Genomic DNA, 16,582 nt, shown 5'->3' with positions numbered 1-16,582 from the left:
TCACAGCTACAGTGAAATGGGAATAGTGAGCGAGTATTGCCGGGAACATCAAAGTATACACCCATGTGTGATGGTGGCTAATAACTGAATAAACAAGAAATGCGTAGACAATGATGATGAATATGATACGAGTATCATAGTTGTTGTTTTGGACCTTAGTTTTGCGGTGTTTTGGACATTGTTTTCAGACTAGTACTGTTTTGATAAGGCTTGTAATTTTTAGTCAAGTCCAAATTTCAAGAGTACACTTTTATTGCAGGCAGTGTATATTGTTTATGAGGGGATTGAAAATAGACATGAATGAATTATCAGTTTTATTTAATGAAATATAGGCATGCAAATTAAAACTATTTTGTGCTCACTAACCGTAATACATAGCCATACAAATTAAAAGTATAATTAACACTTTACTGCTGCTGCTGCTGCAGCTGCTGCTGCTGCTACTACTACTACTACTACTACTACTACTACTACTACTACTACTACTACTACTACTACTACTACTACTACTACAAAAGCATGACAACAATGACAGATATTTATTTCAGATGCACAATTCACGGTGAGTCTAAGAAACATTTCACACTCGTTTGTCCAAATCACATTTCACACTCGTTTGTCCAAGTAAATGTAACACTCTTTTGTCCAAGTAAATGTAACACTCATTCGTCCAAGTAACATGTAACACTCGTTTGTCGAAGTAGCATGTAACACTCATTTATCCAAGTAACACGTAACACTCATTCGTCCAAGTACATGTAACACTCGTTTGTCCAAGTAACATTCATTTGTCCAAGTAACATGTAACACTCGTTTGTCCAAGTAACATGTAACATTCATTTATCCAAGTAACATGTAACACTCATTTGTCCAAGTAACATGTAACATTCATTTATCCAAGTAACATGTAACACTCATTTGTCCAAGTAACATGTAACACTCGTTTGTCCAAGTAACATGTAACACTCATTTGTCCAAGTAACATGTAACACTCATTTGTCCAAGTAACATGTAACACTCATTTGTCCAAGTAACATGTAACACTCATTTGTCCAAGTAACATGTAACACTCATTTGTCCAAGTAACATGTAACACTCATTTGTCCAAGTAACATGTAACACTCATTTGTCCAAGTAACATGTAACATTCATTTGTCCAAGTAACATGTAACACTCGTTTGTCCAAGTAACATGTAACACTCGTTTGTCCAAGTAACATGTAACACTCGTTTATCCAAGTAACATGTAACACTCGTTTGTCCAAGTAACATGTAACATTCATTTATCCAAGTAACATGTAACACTCGTTTGTCCAAGTAACATGTAACACTCGTTTGTCCAAGTAACATGTAACATTCATTTATCCAAGTAACATGTAACACTCATTTGTCCAAGTAACATGTAACACTCATTTGTCCAAGTAACATGTAACACTCGTTTGTCCAAGTAACATGTAACACTCGTTTGTCCAAGTAACATGTAACACTCGTTTGTCCAAGTAACATGTAACACTCATTTGTCCAAGTAACATGTAACATTCATTTGTCCAAGTAACATGTAACACTCGTTTGTCCAAGTAACATGTAACACTCATTTGTCCAAGTAACATGTAACACTCGTTTATCCAAGTAACATGTAACACTCGTTTGTCCAAGTAACATGTAACATTCATTTATCCAAGTAACATGTAACACTCGTTTATCCAAGTAACATGTAACACTCGTTTGTCCAAGTAACATGTAACATTCATTTATCCAAGTAACATGTAACACTCGTTTGTCCAAGTAACATGTAACACTCATTTGTCCAAGTAACATGTAACACTCGTTTGTCCAAGTAACATGTAACATTCATTTGTCCAAGTAACATGTAACACTCGTTTGTCCAAGTAACATGTAACACTCGTTTGTCCAAGTAACATGTAACACTCATTTGTCCAAGTAACATGTAACACTCATTTGTCCAAGTAACATGTAACACTCGTTTGTCCAAGTAACATGTAACACTCGTTTGTCCAAGTAACATGTAACACTCATTTATCCAAGTAACATTGAACACTCGTTTGTCCAAGTAACATGTAACACACATTAATGGGTGTGTAGATGGTCATTTTACGATATATTGGACACATATTGTTAACTCCGAAGTAAAAGTGTCTATTTCGTTGATTATGCGTGTCTGATTAAAGAGGATATCCAAGTGACATTGTATTAATTATTTCTTTCTCATTAGAGCTATCATTCATTCTTTATCACTTGGGGCCCTCTGAGGGTTTCTAATTAGATGATAGGTCTAAGACACGAAATGAAGAAAATCGTTACTCGAGATGTTTATCAGCCGCTTGTGCCAAATTAATGGAGTCGTCAGGTAAAACCTTATCAATGCATTCCTCTCTGGTGGCAGTGTAGTCGCCTGGAGAAGTGAGTGAAATTCAAATTTCTAAAAATCAAAAATCAAATCATATCAGTACGGAAACTGAAATCATATCAATACACAAACAGAAATCTTATCAATACTACAACTCCCGGTAGATATGTGTATCCCGACCCGTGAAGATCAGCAACCCATGCTTGTCGTAAGAGGAGACTAACGGGATCGGGTGGTCAGGCTCGCTGACGTGGTTGATGCATGTCATCGGTCCCAATTGCGTGGATCGATGCTCATGATGTCAATCACTGGATTGTCTAGTCCAAACTCGATTATGTTACAGACCGCCGTCATATAACTGGAATATGGGTGAGTGCGGCGTTAAACAATAAACACACACACACTCACATATATGTGTACCCTACTCACACACATGAGTCCCAAATAGGGACAGGTCAGCCGAAATTAATGAGGTAGAACGCAACCTCTTAAACACTTAAAGCAACAACATGGAGATATGATAGCTGTCATTATTCGTTACCCATGTGGGGAATCGAACCCGGGTCCTCGGCGTGTCGAGCGAACGCTTTAACCACTAGACTACCCCACCGCCCCCACCCCCCCCCCCCCCCTGAACTGAAGACATTTTGTTAGATAAGCTCAGCTTACTGAAAGTCAAATAAGGTACAGTGCCGTCGGTAATTTTCTGTTGTAAAGTTCGACCAATCAGCAATCAGGTGACCACAAAGCAAGCAGTCTTAGCGCCATGGTTGTCGAAAGTTTGTTGAAGTATGGGAGTTACGATTGTTTTTACGCTACGATGGCTTTCTGGAACGGGACAACTCTCTCTCTCTCTCTCTCTCTCATGACCATCTCTCTCTCTCTCTCTCTCTCTCTCTCTCTCTCTCTCTCTCTCTCTCTCTCTCTCTCTCTCTCTCTCTCTCTCTCTCGGCCCGGCGCTCACACCAAAGTGTAAAATTGCGTGACTCACAATCCGTTATTTACTATTCAACACATTCAGTTCAATCAAATGAATTGTTCTCGCTACGCATGCCTACGGCCAAGGAATGTATATACCTTTACGTATAATGTACCGAAAGATTTAAATGTTGATGTATTTGTTTCCGACATGGGAAACTTTTAATAAATAATAAATACAGTTAACAACTCGTATATACGGTCGTTATGACTGTTGCGTGGCTAACCAGAGAAGATCTCTAAACGCAGTTTGCAATCGAACATTCCCCCTATTTTTTATCCCATTATCGGGATGGTCGAGATGGTTTGGATGATTGTTGCTTCTTGTAAAAGTCATGACCACAATTTAATTCTATATGGAGTGTTTTTTCCATCTTCGGCTTCAGTATATTTGAGAGAGAGAGAGAGAGAGAGAGAGAGAGAGAGAGAGAGAGAGAGAGAGAGAGAGAGAGAGAGAGAGAGAGAGAGAGAGAGAGAGAGAGAGAGAGAGAGAGAGAGAGAGAGAGAGAGAGAGAGTATGCGTGTTACGCATTACAATGTTACAGATTAAATCATAAGTAAAATATGAAACGCCCTGTCATGGGGCTTATGAGACACCCTAAAAACATATAAAACATATAATTCATTAAAAAAAAGTATGAAGCTATAACCATTTCAGCACTATGTATATTTTTAAAGACAATTCATACAATAGATAATAATCGTTTATACATTACTAAAAGGCTCTCAGATAAACAATCCTGTAAGTCGTCCGATTTAATATAAAACATAACTTATGCATATGATCAAGGGTATAAAAGTTCTGGGATACATGTGAAGCTTCATAAAATAATTCATATCTTAAATCTTCATAAAATGACATATAAGAAAGTGACTTTCATCTTCAACAGTGCGGATATTTAAAGCATTAAAACAATATTTACAAATTCTATCACATAGTAGGGTTGGTGGTTTAGAATAGCGTCCAGTTTCTATAGCAAGGGGTAAACTTCCACATCGAAACATAGCTAAAACTCGGCATTGGTCCTGATATCTAAGCTTAAAAACATACTTTTCAACAGTCAGATCTGATTGAAAAAGCCTGTATGTTCTTAACTTAATAACATTTATGGTATTTCTATCATCCCAAATGTCATTTTCCATTTCTTTTTGTCATCTTGTATGAGAATAACAATGCATGTTTGTATTGTTGCCTTTTAGGGATAGAAGATACCAGGCTTCTGTCTACATTGAACTTACAGGCATTTTGTTCAACTCTGCTTCTCCACAATGTTTTTATTCGTTTCGACATTTTAAACATATGTTTACAAGTTTGGCTTATTTAACAAGTATTTGCACTTGAATACTTAATGTACAGTCTAAAACATTCGTGACAGTTTTAAAAGTTGGCGAATTAAAACCCATATCACCGTTAACAGCCAAGTTAGGTGCTCTCTAAAAAACTCTAAGAAAGATCGACATGCTTTGTTCTGCAATGTATTGATTTCTCTGTATGCGTTAATGCCCCATAAACCGGAGCCGTACAACATAGCTAGTTCAACCAAAGTTTCATACAGCTTTTAAACACATCACATGACATGCCACCAGCAGCTTCAGACTTAGATAATAAGGACAGTGCTCTACTGGCAGATTTATACACTTCTCTGACAGATTTCTTCATATCAAGATGTTCATTCAACCAGATACGGTTAAACTGCATTTACAGTTAATTACCAATTTTTGCACCACACATCTAAAACATTCAACATTGTCTGCAAAGACGTTTCGTCGGGCGCTATAAGCGCTATATCATCTGCATACATCAAAATTGATATCATCACGTCATCACGTTGAACACCACAGTTGAGGTTATCAATACTGTTATACAATGGGCTAAGTCGTTTATATAAACAGCAAATAATGTTGGTGAGGTGAGGTGAAATGGGGTTTAACGTCGCGTCCAAGATTATTGCACTTATATAGCGACGTGCATGTACGTGTGCGTGTTTGTGTGGCTGCTTGTACTAGTCCGGACTGATGTCGATTTATAGTGCTAGCTCACTGAGATACCCTGCCGCAGTTTAACATGAATATCCCACTCAGACACAGTAAACTGACTCCGAGCCGACCAGTCCTAGTTTTAGATCCTTAATGCCGAGCGCCAGACATGGTAACAACAAGTACCATCTTTTAACGTCTTTTGGTATGACGCGGCCGGGGATCGAACCCCGGACCTTCCGCTCTCCGGGCGGACGCCAAATAACGTTGGGGATAACTTGTACCCCTGTGTTACACCAGACATCACTGGGAAAGCATCAGTAAAATGTTCATTGAATTTAACTACACGGTTAACATTGTCATAAAGAGATGGGATGGCATCTAATATTTTGCCTCTTGTACCAAGTTGGAACAGGCATTCTCCATTAACACTGTCGATTGTTTTTTTTGTTTTTTAAAAAAATCAACAAAGCAAACAGTGATGGAATCTTTTGGGGCTTTTTTTGGTCTGAATTAAAGACGATAAAAAAGATGATCAATGCAATCTGTTAGAACGAAAATCATTCTGGTTATCGACTAAAATGTCAGTTTTCTCCAACCAATTGCTGAACGAGTGTTAAGTATATCTGCACAAATCTTGCCTGGAATCGATATAACGGTTATGCCCCGATATTCAAGCAGGTTACGGGGATCACTCGTCAGATTTAGGTACGGGGTTAACAACACCTTCTTTCCACTTGGAGGGCATTACTCCGTTATTAAAACAATATTTGATGATTCTCTACAGTAAATCAACACAGGCGGAGTTTCTAAGAACCTCAGAAGGTATACAATCAAGGCCACACGCCTTACGACGTCCAGCATTAAAACAGCTTTTTCGACTTCCAACCTGTCGACCTGATTATTTAAGGCAGATATATCTATATTTCTGTTGGTCATGGGGTAACGATCTTTCATAACAGTAAATACCTCACTTTGTGAATCTTGTGGGGAGTTATATACGCGATGATATGCATCTATCCACTTATCAAGAACAACATTGTTATTATAAAAGGCAGTGCCGTTATCATCTATAACTTCACAGGGAATTCTTTGCTTTCTGTCATTGGCCAGACCTAACTTGCCAATAGATTTCCAAAAATATTTCCCTTTATGCTCTTTATATAACGTATCAAGTCTATTTTGCTCTTCAATAGAATATGCACGTTTTGCCCTTCGGTTTATTTTGTCAAAGTCTTTCCTGCACCTTCTATAAAGGGTAGCCTAGTGGTTAAAGCCTTAACTCGTCACGCCGAAGACCCGGGTTCGATTCCCGACACGGGTACAGTGTGTGAAGCCCATTTCTGGTGTCCCCCGCCGTGACATTGCTGGAATATTGCTAAAAGCGGCGTAAAACCGAACTCACTCACTCTTTAAACAGCACGTAAATGTCGTTTAGTTAAACTTTTCAGCCACTCCTTTTCACGCCAAGTCGCTTGCAAAGTAATTCCCACTTTTCCTGAGATTCATTGTTCAAATATGGTTTAGATCTGCTTTATGGTTATTGGTATTACTTTTTGTTTTTACCTTTTTAGTTTAGTTTCCATTTCATCAAAAATAAAACCATGGAATGCACTATATGCAGCATTGGCATAATTTTCCTCATAAAGATTATTTTCTAACTTGTCAATAGCTTCTAAGACAAGTTGAAGTTACCGTTCGTCATTCAGAAATGATTCGTTTATTACAAAATAGACACAATTTATGGATAACAACTTCTTTAATACTGTAAAGGCGACGTCTCGGTACCGTTGTTTATAAAATTGCTTATTCTAAATGTACTGAAAGCTGACAATGAAAAAAATCCAATCTGCGCCCACACATATCACAAATTAATTCTATCAGTGCAAATATACAACCAAGTTTAGCCAAACAAATGTATTACAGCTATAAAAGGAAGGTAGTGGAAACAACACCATGCGAAATACGCTGTAGTCGGAAAGCGCACGTTAAATCTTCTTCTAACAACACTTTGCCAAAATACGGACCAAGGACGTCGACTGCCAATTAAGTCGGCTGCGACCAATTAATACCTGAGTCAATTAACCCCACACTCAAGTGAGTGAATAACCTCGGCTCAGTGAACAAAGAGGAAATATACCGAGAGCTTATCCCTGAAATGAGTCACTTAGACTACAAAAATAGACGATTACGTCTGCAAATCAACTCGTCTTAATCGACTTAAGTTTCCGTCACTTTGACTGAACAAGGAAATACTAAAGTTCCAAAATAGTTAGTTGATCACGGGAAGGTTGGTTATCCACGGATTACTTGAAAAACAGATTATTGGAAACACTAGTTGCTATAAGTGCCTAGTCAATCCCGGGAAGGTTGGTTATCCACGGATAACTTGAAAAACAGATTATTGTAAACACTAGTTGCTATAAGTGCCTAGTCAATCCCGGGAAGGTTGGTTATCCACGGATAACTTGAAAAACAGATTATTGTAAACACTAGTTGCTATAAGTGCCTAGTCAATCCCGGGAAGGTTGGTTATCCACGGATAACTTGAAAAACAGATTATTGTAAACACTAGTTGCTATAAGTGCCTAGTCAATCCCGGGAAGGTTGGTTATCCACGGATAACTTGAAAAACAGATTATTGGAAACACTAGTTGCTATAAGTGCCTAGTCAATCCCGGGAAGATTGGTTATCCACGGATAACTTGAAAAACAGATTATTGGAAACACTAGTTGCTATAAGTGCCTAGTCAATCCCGGGAAGGTTGGTTATCCACGGATAACTTGAAAAACAGATTATTGTAAAGACTAGTTGCTATAAGTGCCTAGTCAATCCCGGGAAGGTTGGTTATCCACGGATAACTTGAAAAACAGATTATTGTAAACACTAGTTGCTATAAGTGCCTAGTCAATCCCGGGAAGGTTGGTTATCCACGGATAACTTGAAAAACAGATTATTGTAAACACTAGTTGCTATAAGTGCCTAGTCAATCCCGGGAAGGTTGGTTATCCACGGATAACTTGAAAAACAGATTATTGTAAACACTAGTTGCTATAAGTGCCTAGTCAATCCCGGGAAGGTTGGTTATCCACGGATAACTTGAAAAACAGATTATTGGAAACACTAGTTGCTATAAGTGCCTAGTCAATCCCGGGAAGGTTGGTTATCCACGGATAACTTGAAAAACAGATTATTGTAAACACTAGTTGCTATAAGTGCCTAGTCAATCCCGGGAAGGTTGGTTATCCACGGATAACTTGAAAAACAGATTATTGTAAACACTAGTTGCTATAAGTGCCTAGTCAATCCCGGGAAGGTTGGTTATCCACGGATTGCTAGAAAAAATGAGAATTAGAAACACCAGTTACAAGACGAGACAAGACATTTTTATTCAGTATAGAGGCCAGTGGCCCAAAATACAGACATATAAAGGTTTCATTTCTGAGCGCTATTTTGCATCCATACACACATACACACACACACACATACACATACATGATATACACACACATATATATACATACACACTGATATATATACATATATATATACACATATACACACATATAAATATACATACATACACACATACCGTATGTAGCATTCTTGGGAAATAGGTATATTAAGTGGTATTGAACATATTTCTTTTTTTTTGCAAACACCAGTTACTGAGAGCTTAGAAATCACGGGGAAGTTGGTTATCCACGAGTTACTAGCCAAACTGAGTATTACAAACCCTATTAACTAAGTTTTGTTCAGTACAACCAGATTAAGTCAGAATATAGATCGACATAGCCCCGAACCCACTTACTGACGAAACCTGAGTTTCGACCTTGACCACTCCAGTAGGAGACTAACGAAGTCTTGAGGGTGATGATGTTTGTGATGTGGGAGATTTAACGAGCGCGTCCGGGTGTGCCGATTTTGCCCTCGGGGCATACCTAGAAACATATGAAGGAATAAGGTGATGATGATCATGATTATGTTTGTGATGTTGGAGATTTATTGAGCGCTTCCGGTGTTGCCGATTTCGCACTCGGGGCATACCTAGAAACATATGAAGGAATAAGGTGATGATGATGATGATGATAAATGATGAAGATGATGTTGTTGTTGTAGATTTAACGAGCGCTTTAGGTGTTGCCGATTTCACAATCGGGGCATACCTAGAATCATATGAAGGAATGAGGTGTTGATGATGATGATGATGATGGTGGTGATGATGATGATGATGATGATGATGATGATGATGATGATGATGATGTTGTAGATTTAACGAGCGCTTCTGGTGTTGCCGATATCGCACTCGGGGCATACCTAGAAACATATGAAGGAATGATTAAAAATGTTCATTTGCAAATGTATGTTTTTATGGGTTGGACATTCAGATCCTACCGTTTAATTTGGTTTTGATTAGATAATTGCCTAGGTGGTAATAGTTGGAAGAATTAGTGAGGAGTTGCTGATTTGTGGTGATGTGTGTGCCTATTTCACTTAAGAGTTTGTTGCGTTGTATGTTGAAGTGTTTACATTGAAAATGACGTGGTTAATGTCCTCCACTATAGGACAGGGAGGACAGTGGCCTGTACGATGTTTTTTTTTAAATTTTGAGCTTATGGCTGTTTAGGTTTGTTAGGAATAAGGGCGAAGATACGGATTCTACAAACTAAATATATACTTCGCGCGCGGACCTCGGAGATGACACCCGGCCGAGGACCGCCGGGGAAGACAACGGACGGAGGCGACGAGGTCACGCGTGTTTCAAAACAAGTTGAAAACAGGAATAGCAAACTACTATAACAAAACTAGAGATGTAAGTATCAAAATAAAGCGCTGAACATAAGCTGTCCAACGGATATATTCACAACAAACTATGTACAATTATTGATGGAAAAACCAAGACCATAAATACATGAGAAATATCTGAATGTAGATATCAATTCCCCTAATGTTTGCAAATAATAAATATAAAAAACATTTTCAATACAAGAATATAATAGCGAACATATTACAGATACCATACATCCAGCCATTACATGGTTTGAGAGTGTCATTAGATTACAAGAATGAAAAATAGTTTGGCCACTAATTCTATAACACCAAATGATCACATACAGTACAATAACGGTCACCGGAGATTACCGAGCGGTGTCGGAAATATAGTCGGGGAACATATCGGCACTGGACCGTGATATGGGTAAAATTGATCCATGGTGACTGTCATACTTATTTTGTCAATTTTAGTAATTTACGGAAACATTAATTGAACAATGTTGCATATAACCCAAGTCTTATATGCAGCGCCCATTGGTGGCGAAGACAATCCAAGATGGCCACCAAAATGACTTAATCTTCAAAAAAATGTCAAATGTTTGTCCACAATATCAGTATCATTTGCTCATTGCAATCATTTCAATCAAATTTGGCGATAAAACAATTCCAAATAATGCTTTACTGAATGTATAAGCTTTTGGTAGTAAAATCCATTCATTTGAAGCAAAATCTGTATTCCGTAAAGCAGATCTGGGGAAAATATTAGACTGCATGAACTTTATGTAAATTCTGTAACTGAACACAATACAAGACTGGAACCGAATCGTGCCAGCAATTCTGAGAGATTACAATCAAGGTAAAGAGGTCATATTGGAATTTGATAAAGATATTGAACCAGCACTGAAGCATCCCTTTTTTATTCTGAATCATTGAGGCTAACTAAACGAGCAACAGAGATGTTGAGATGCTGTAAGGTTGAAAACAAACTTTCAGGGGAACATTTCCGTCTGACTGCCATAAACAGTCTGTACCTGCCCCTTTGAAAGCTCTAGTCAGTATGACATTTGGAGGAACAGGTATGATAAAACAATCCTCAAGCATCCCAAACTATTTCAGAACATCTTGTTTTCAAAGCGAGAAATATCGGCGCACCAGCACACCACTGAGACCGAGCAATGCTAGTCCTATCTTACTTGGTAATTAACAAGAAAACATGGTCTTATTGACACATTTCACAATATGGGTTTGTGCATTTAGGATGACTGGCTGGTGTATTTCAACAGATGTAGCACAGTTTGTTAAAGCGTTCACTCGTCACGCCGAAGACCTGGGTTCTATTCCCGACATGGGGGCAATGTGTGAAGCCCATTTATGGTGTCCTCCGCCATGATATTACTTGAATATTGCTAACACACAAACTAGGAAATCCATTTCCAAACAGCCCACAGTATGTACTAATGTACCCCCACCATGTTTTAGCAAGATGGGTAATTAAGTGCCCTATTTGAAAGGACCTTTCACCCAAGATGTAGATAGTGTTAACACAATGCCTGACCATGAGTAAAACTATTCATATCACATGAAGGAAAGTACTGGGAAAACAAGACAGATATTGAGCACTTGAATCCTGATCAGATGCATGTGCTTGCCTTGGATGAACCATTATACACAATTACTAAAACAATACAGTGGAACTGTCCTTATTTATATGATGAAGTTCCTTATCATGTTTGGTAGATTTGCATATTGAAAAAGTTGCTTTCAGGATTCTCAGAAACTGCCCCGAAGGAAGAAGATGGAAAACTGCTATCCGTGCTGCTGGAATTGCCTCGGGCAGATTTTCTGATTCCTACATCATAAGCACCCACCCTGCTACGACATCAGGCATATGTGCAATATAAGGAAAAATGAGCAAGCAAACACAGAATATTCTTTCAGAAACTGGTGTGCACCGAAGTAAGCTGCTCAGCCCGTTTCACTACTGGTCCCTTGTTCTTGAACAAGAACTTTGCATATTTTATCTGGTGGGTGCAATTCAAAAAGCAGATTTCCAAAAGTTTGCAATATCACTTGTCATTTCACAGATATGCCCCTCTTACAATAGAACACACGCACCACTGTATCACGAATGTTGTTCTGGTGGATTAGTGACACACAAGACTAAACGGACATTCTCTGGTGTGGCACAAGATCAGACACATGAACAATTCAATAGCCGTATGAAAGGAGATGGAGGTGCAGTTGGATTGATTGAAACAGCCGAGAGTTGTCTTCTAGAGGCCTACGGAATTCAAAGACATTGTCACTATTTCATGCCTTCACTGGTTCATATGCTTAGGATACGTGTCAAGTATTTCATGAAGTCACCAATGCTTTCCCATCATCAGCAGATATCTCTGACAACACATTGCAGGTTCTTGAGCGGTTTGTCGTTCTCATTGGTTTATTCGGAAGGTCAATGAAAGGCAAAATCTCTGTTCGTGAAGATCTCAGACATCTGACAACATTTCAACCCAAAGTAGGCAGCTCTAAGACAGCGCCAATGCATGTATGATGACAGGTGCTTGACAAATTTGTATGAATTTTGTAGTCAGGAGTTTGGAGAGGACATGCAGTAATATATAGATACCCAAGTGGACAACACTTGGTCAGGCACAAAAAAGTGTTATAAACTAACACTACACCTGTTAGAAGTCTTGCAAGCCTTTGTAAACTTTACACAGCCGGTCATGAGTACAGTGCCATGTGATACCTTAAAGTAAAGTATTCATTGTAACTGAATCATAGAACTGTAAACACATTCATTGTACCGATATTCCAGGTCATACTTAAGTAGGAAGTAAGTTGATATAGGTTCATGGCAATAATGTCAATAATACTTACACACATATTCCTGTTTTTAATATATGAATCCATTCCCAGATGATTATGAGTCATTTTGGGGTGATCTAATATGATGGATACAGTTCACTTTGTTCAGAAAAAGATGCCTTCATTGAATTGTTCTCTAGAACACGACATATAAAAAAAACAACTTGGTAGAATATTTCTTAGTGGACCATTTATAAAATAATATGCCGAGCCATCATGCAAAGAGATCATACACAATTCATAATAATTGATACAATGTCATTTAAAAATATTTCATCATATCAAAACCTATTAACTAATCCTAAGCCCAAAGATATCAAATGATATCTATATATGCTGTAGAAATAGATAATTGCTGAAAACTAAAACACATTGGAGGCCATCTTGGATTTTCGTCACCACCAGGGGGCGCTGCGGTCCAGATTTAAATTATATAAAGCATTGTTGCAAATGATCCTGAAAATGATACTGTGATAAATCTTATGATTTAACCAGATAATTATGATATAATGAGTATAGATTAAAGTCATAGGAGATTTCAACCAAGTTGGCGGCCATCTTGGACTTTCATCACCACCAGGGGGTGGTGCATACTAGGTTTGAATTATATACAGGATTGTTGTGATTACTGCTAAAAACATTACAATGATAGTTTGTTTACATTGGCCAGATAACTATGATATATTGAGCATAGATTGTTATCATTAGAGATTTCAGCCATGCTGGCGGCCATCTTGGATTTTCTACCACCAGGGGTCGCTGCAAACTATATTTTAATTATATACAGCTAAATTATATATATTATTATATTATATCATTTCGCATGCATTACTATGGATATATGTTTAGATGGATCAGATAAGTATGATATATTGAGTATATTTTGATATCATTAGAGAGTTCAGCCATAATGGCGGCCATCTTGGATTTTCTACCACCAGGGGGGCTCTACTGAGGTGGATCCATATCCAAAAATGTTCGGAATGGTTCAAGTATAAGTGTGTTAAGTTTGGTGCTTTTAACCCAAAGTGCACAATTTTAGCCTTAACCGCCCCACTAATATGCTTGTTGTAAGAGGCGACTAACGGGATCGGCTTGTCAGGCTCGCTGGTTGATGCATGTCACTGTATCCCTATTGCCCAGATCGATGCTCTTGATATCAATCACTGGATTGTCGGGTCCAGACTCGATTATTTACAGACCGCCGCCATATGGCTGGAATATTGGTGGTTGCGGTGCTGAACAACAAACAAACAACTTGCCTTGAAACATTTGCACTAGCAACCACAGCAGTTTATATATTCCCAAGGGTTGCCTGGGGAGTATCTTGGATATTTCCAACCCTATCAGATCAGTTTTTTATACCCTGCCCTAAGGCCAAATATAGGCTTAAAAAACCGCGTCACCTCTTGTTCACAATGTTCTTTTCAACGCCAGGGGCATATTTCAGTTGTAGGTAAACAATATTGTCGCGATTTTGCAAACTGATATAACCACTTGCTGCATACCGTTTTATCTGGGATACATACTAAATCCTCTAGTGGTTAGAATGTGCTCGGATCTGAGCAGAGATTGTGGAGATTCAAGTTACAAAATGCCAAATCCTTATGCAGAGAGCCTTGGGATGGTGCACCTGGAGATCAAATTACCAAGCAAAGTACACTGTGTAACAAAGCCTTACAGGTATATTCCACTCCCGAGACAATTGATTGGCATTGGGCGCATTTTGTTGGTGTCTCGGGGCGGTCGTCGCCGCAGCGTTGTGTTGGATTTACAAGCCATACCCCTAAATGGTCAAGCGTTGTCAATGATTAACTGTGAATGAATGTTATTCGTCATACATTTTAAAATTTTATTCATGATACGACACCAAAAATGTCATGAACGAGAACAAATAATGAATAACAAACAGATTATACATTAGCAATGATCGTCAGCCACTATGGCTAAATTGTATTGTCCAAAGAATTATCTTATTGTTCATCCTATACCGTCCACTTCCATGTGGTTGTCCGGATAAGGAATGAGATCAAGAATGTATATTGTGTAGATCAAAGATTAATTTTGAATCGTGTGTGACGAACCCGAGAAGATCTCCAAAATGTTTCCAGTCACAATATAAAACACCCCTCATTATTATTGCTCCGCCCACTGAATATTGAATTACTGATTTCTTTCCCCGTTTTAACTTTTTTAGTTTGGTAGTTTTTCACTAAAGCATGGCTACTATGGCGACAGGGTCCTCATTTCAATCGAAAAAGATTTTTATTGGAATTATTCTTTTGGTCAGTGTTATCCTGTACTGCCTTCTCTACATCTTCAGTGCAAAGATTCCCACGGGATTCTTGTTCCAATATCACGTTTCCGAAGGAAACAACAATACACGTTTTCTAACACGTTCAAATACAACTTCTACATGGAAACAGACAGTTTCTTCAGGGATACAACCGATTACTCCAAAATGGCAGCCTGTTGGAGATGGAAAAGACCTCTTCGTTTTTTCAGCATATTTCAACAAAGAAAAGAAGGCCGTGCAGGTGATAGGGATAGCCCTTGTTCAAATAAAGGTGAACTGCACTTGCACCTTTACAACAGCAACAGCAACGGCAACAGCAACAGCAACAGCCGCATATGGAGATGGAGAATCTGTGCGTGGACATCTGGAAATAATACCTGAACACCACGGTAGAAGGTAGAAACTTATTGGTATTTTGTATCTCCATTTTCACCCCAATCTCCTTCCCCTTAGTTGCTAGAAGATGTCCATGTTATGTCATGCTTCGAGGCAGAAAGATCGAAGGGGCAGAGTATGACGAGGACCATCTGATTTGTATAATTCTAAAATATGTGCTGAACCTTTGGTATGAAAACTGTGTTCCTGAAAACGGAGGAGCTCTTTCCTCATATTTCTAAAGGAAACAGTTGTTCACAGGACAGACAGGGCGTTCTGATTATTGTGTCGTGGGCCATAGAAATTGTGTGGTTTCACCTGAAAATAAGTGTTTGGCTTGTAACACTGACAGAAAAAAATAATCCATCTCAGACAATAATCCCATCTTAAATGATCAGCCCTAACATACCTCCTCCTTGGGCCCTCCTTTCCAGCCTCAGTTACTGTGTGCATATCTAGTTTTCATTCTGATAGAACAGTACTTTGTCACATGTTCCTAGTCAGAGCTCTTATATTTTCAGTTTTTACTATTACGCTGACTATAATACTACTAACACTGCTTAACATTTTGTGCAAGTAGATAGCGATGGGAGATTCCAAAAATACGCGTTTTGGACATATTGCAAAAGACGCGCGAAGATCCGGGGTAGAATAGGTCTTCAGCAACCTGTGCTTGCCGTAAAAGGTGACTATGCTTGTCGTAACAACATTCTCCTATCCACAATTAAACAATGACCGTTTGTACATTGTACTTTCCTCCGTGTGAGTAGGATTGAAGGTAGAAACGGTATGTGAAACATGCTATTTCTGCACTTGCGTTTATTGTTCGCGTTTCGTTATTTTCATTTATGTCTTCATGAGACATTTCTTTGTTTAAAATATTACCTTATCTGTGTGTGGGGTGGGGTGTGTGTGTGTGTGGATGGGGTGGGGTGGGGGGGGGG

General features: G+C 38.6%; 1 protein-coding gene across 1 annotated transcript in view; it reads left to right on the top strand.

The window, feature by feature from the left end:
- The first annotated feature begins 15,186 nt into the window (after positions 1-15,186).
- Positions 15,187-16,582, top strand: part of LOC139479298 (beta-1,4-galactosyltransferase galt-1-like) — a 33,954-nt gene continuing 32,558 nt past the window's right edge. The window contains exon 1 of the mRNA XM_071262158.1: positions 15,187-15,659. Within this exon, the coding sequence (XP_071118259.1) occupies positions 15,187-15,659 (473 nt within the window). The remainder of the gene's footprint in view (positions 15,660-16,582) is intronic.

Source organism: Haliotis cracherodii, unplaced genomic scaffold, assembly GCF_022045235.1.
Source record: "Haliotis cracherodii isolate W230 unplaced genomic scaffold, xgHalCrac1.p SCAF_4, whole genome shotgun sequence".
In the NCBI taxonomy this organism is placed as follows: domain Eukaryota; kingdom Metazoa; phylum Mollusca; class Gastropoda; order Lepetellida; family Haliotidae; genus Haliotis; species Haliotis cracherodii.
Note: the sequence above shows the minus strand (reverse complement) of the source record. Positions and strands in the feature narration are given on the sequence as shown.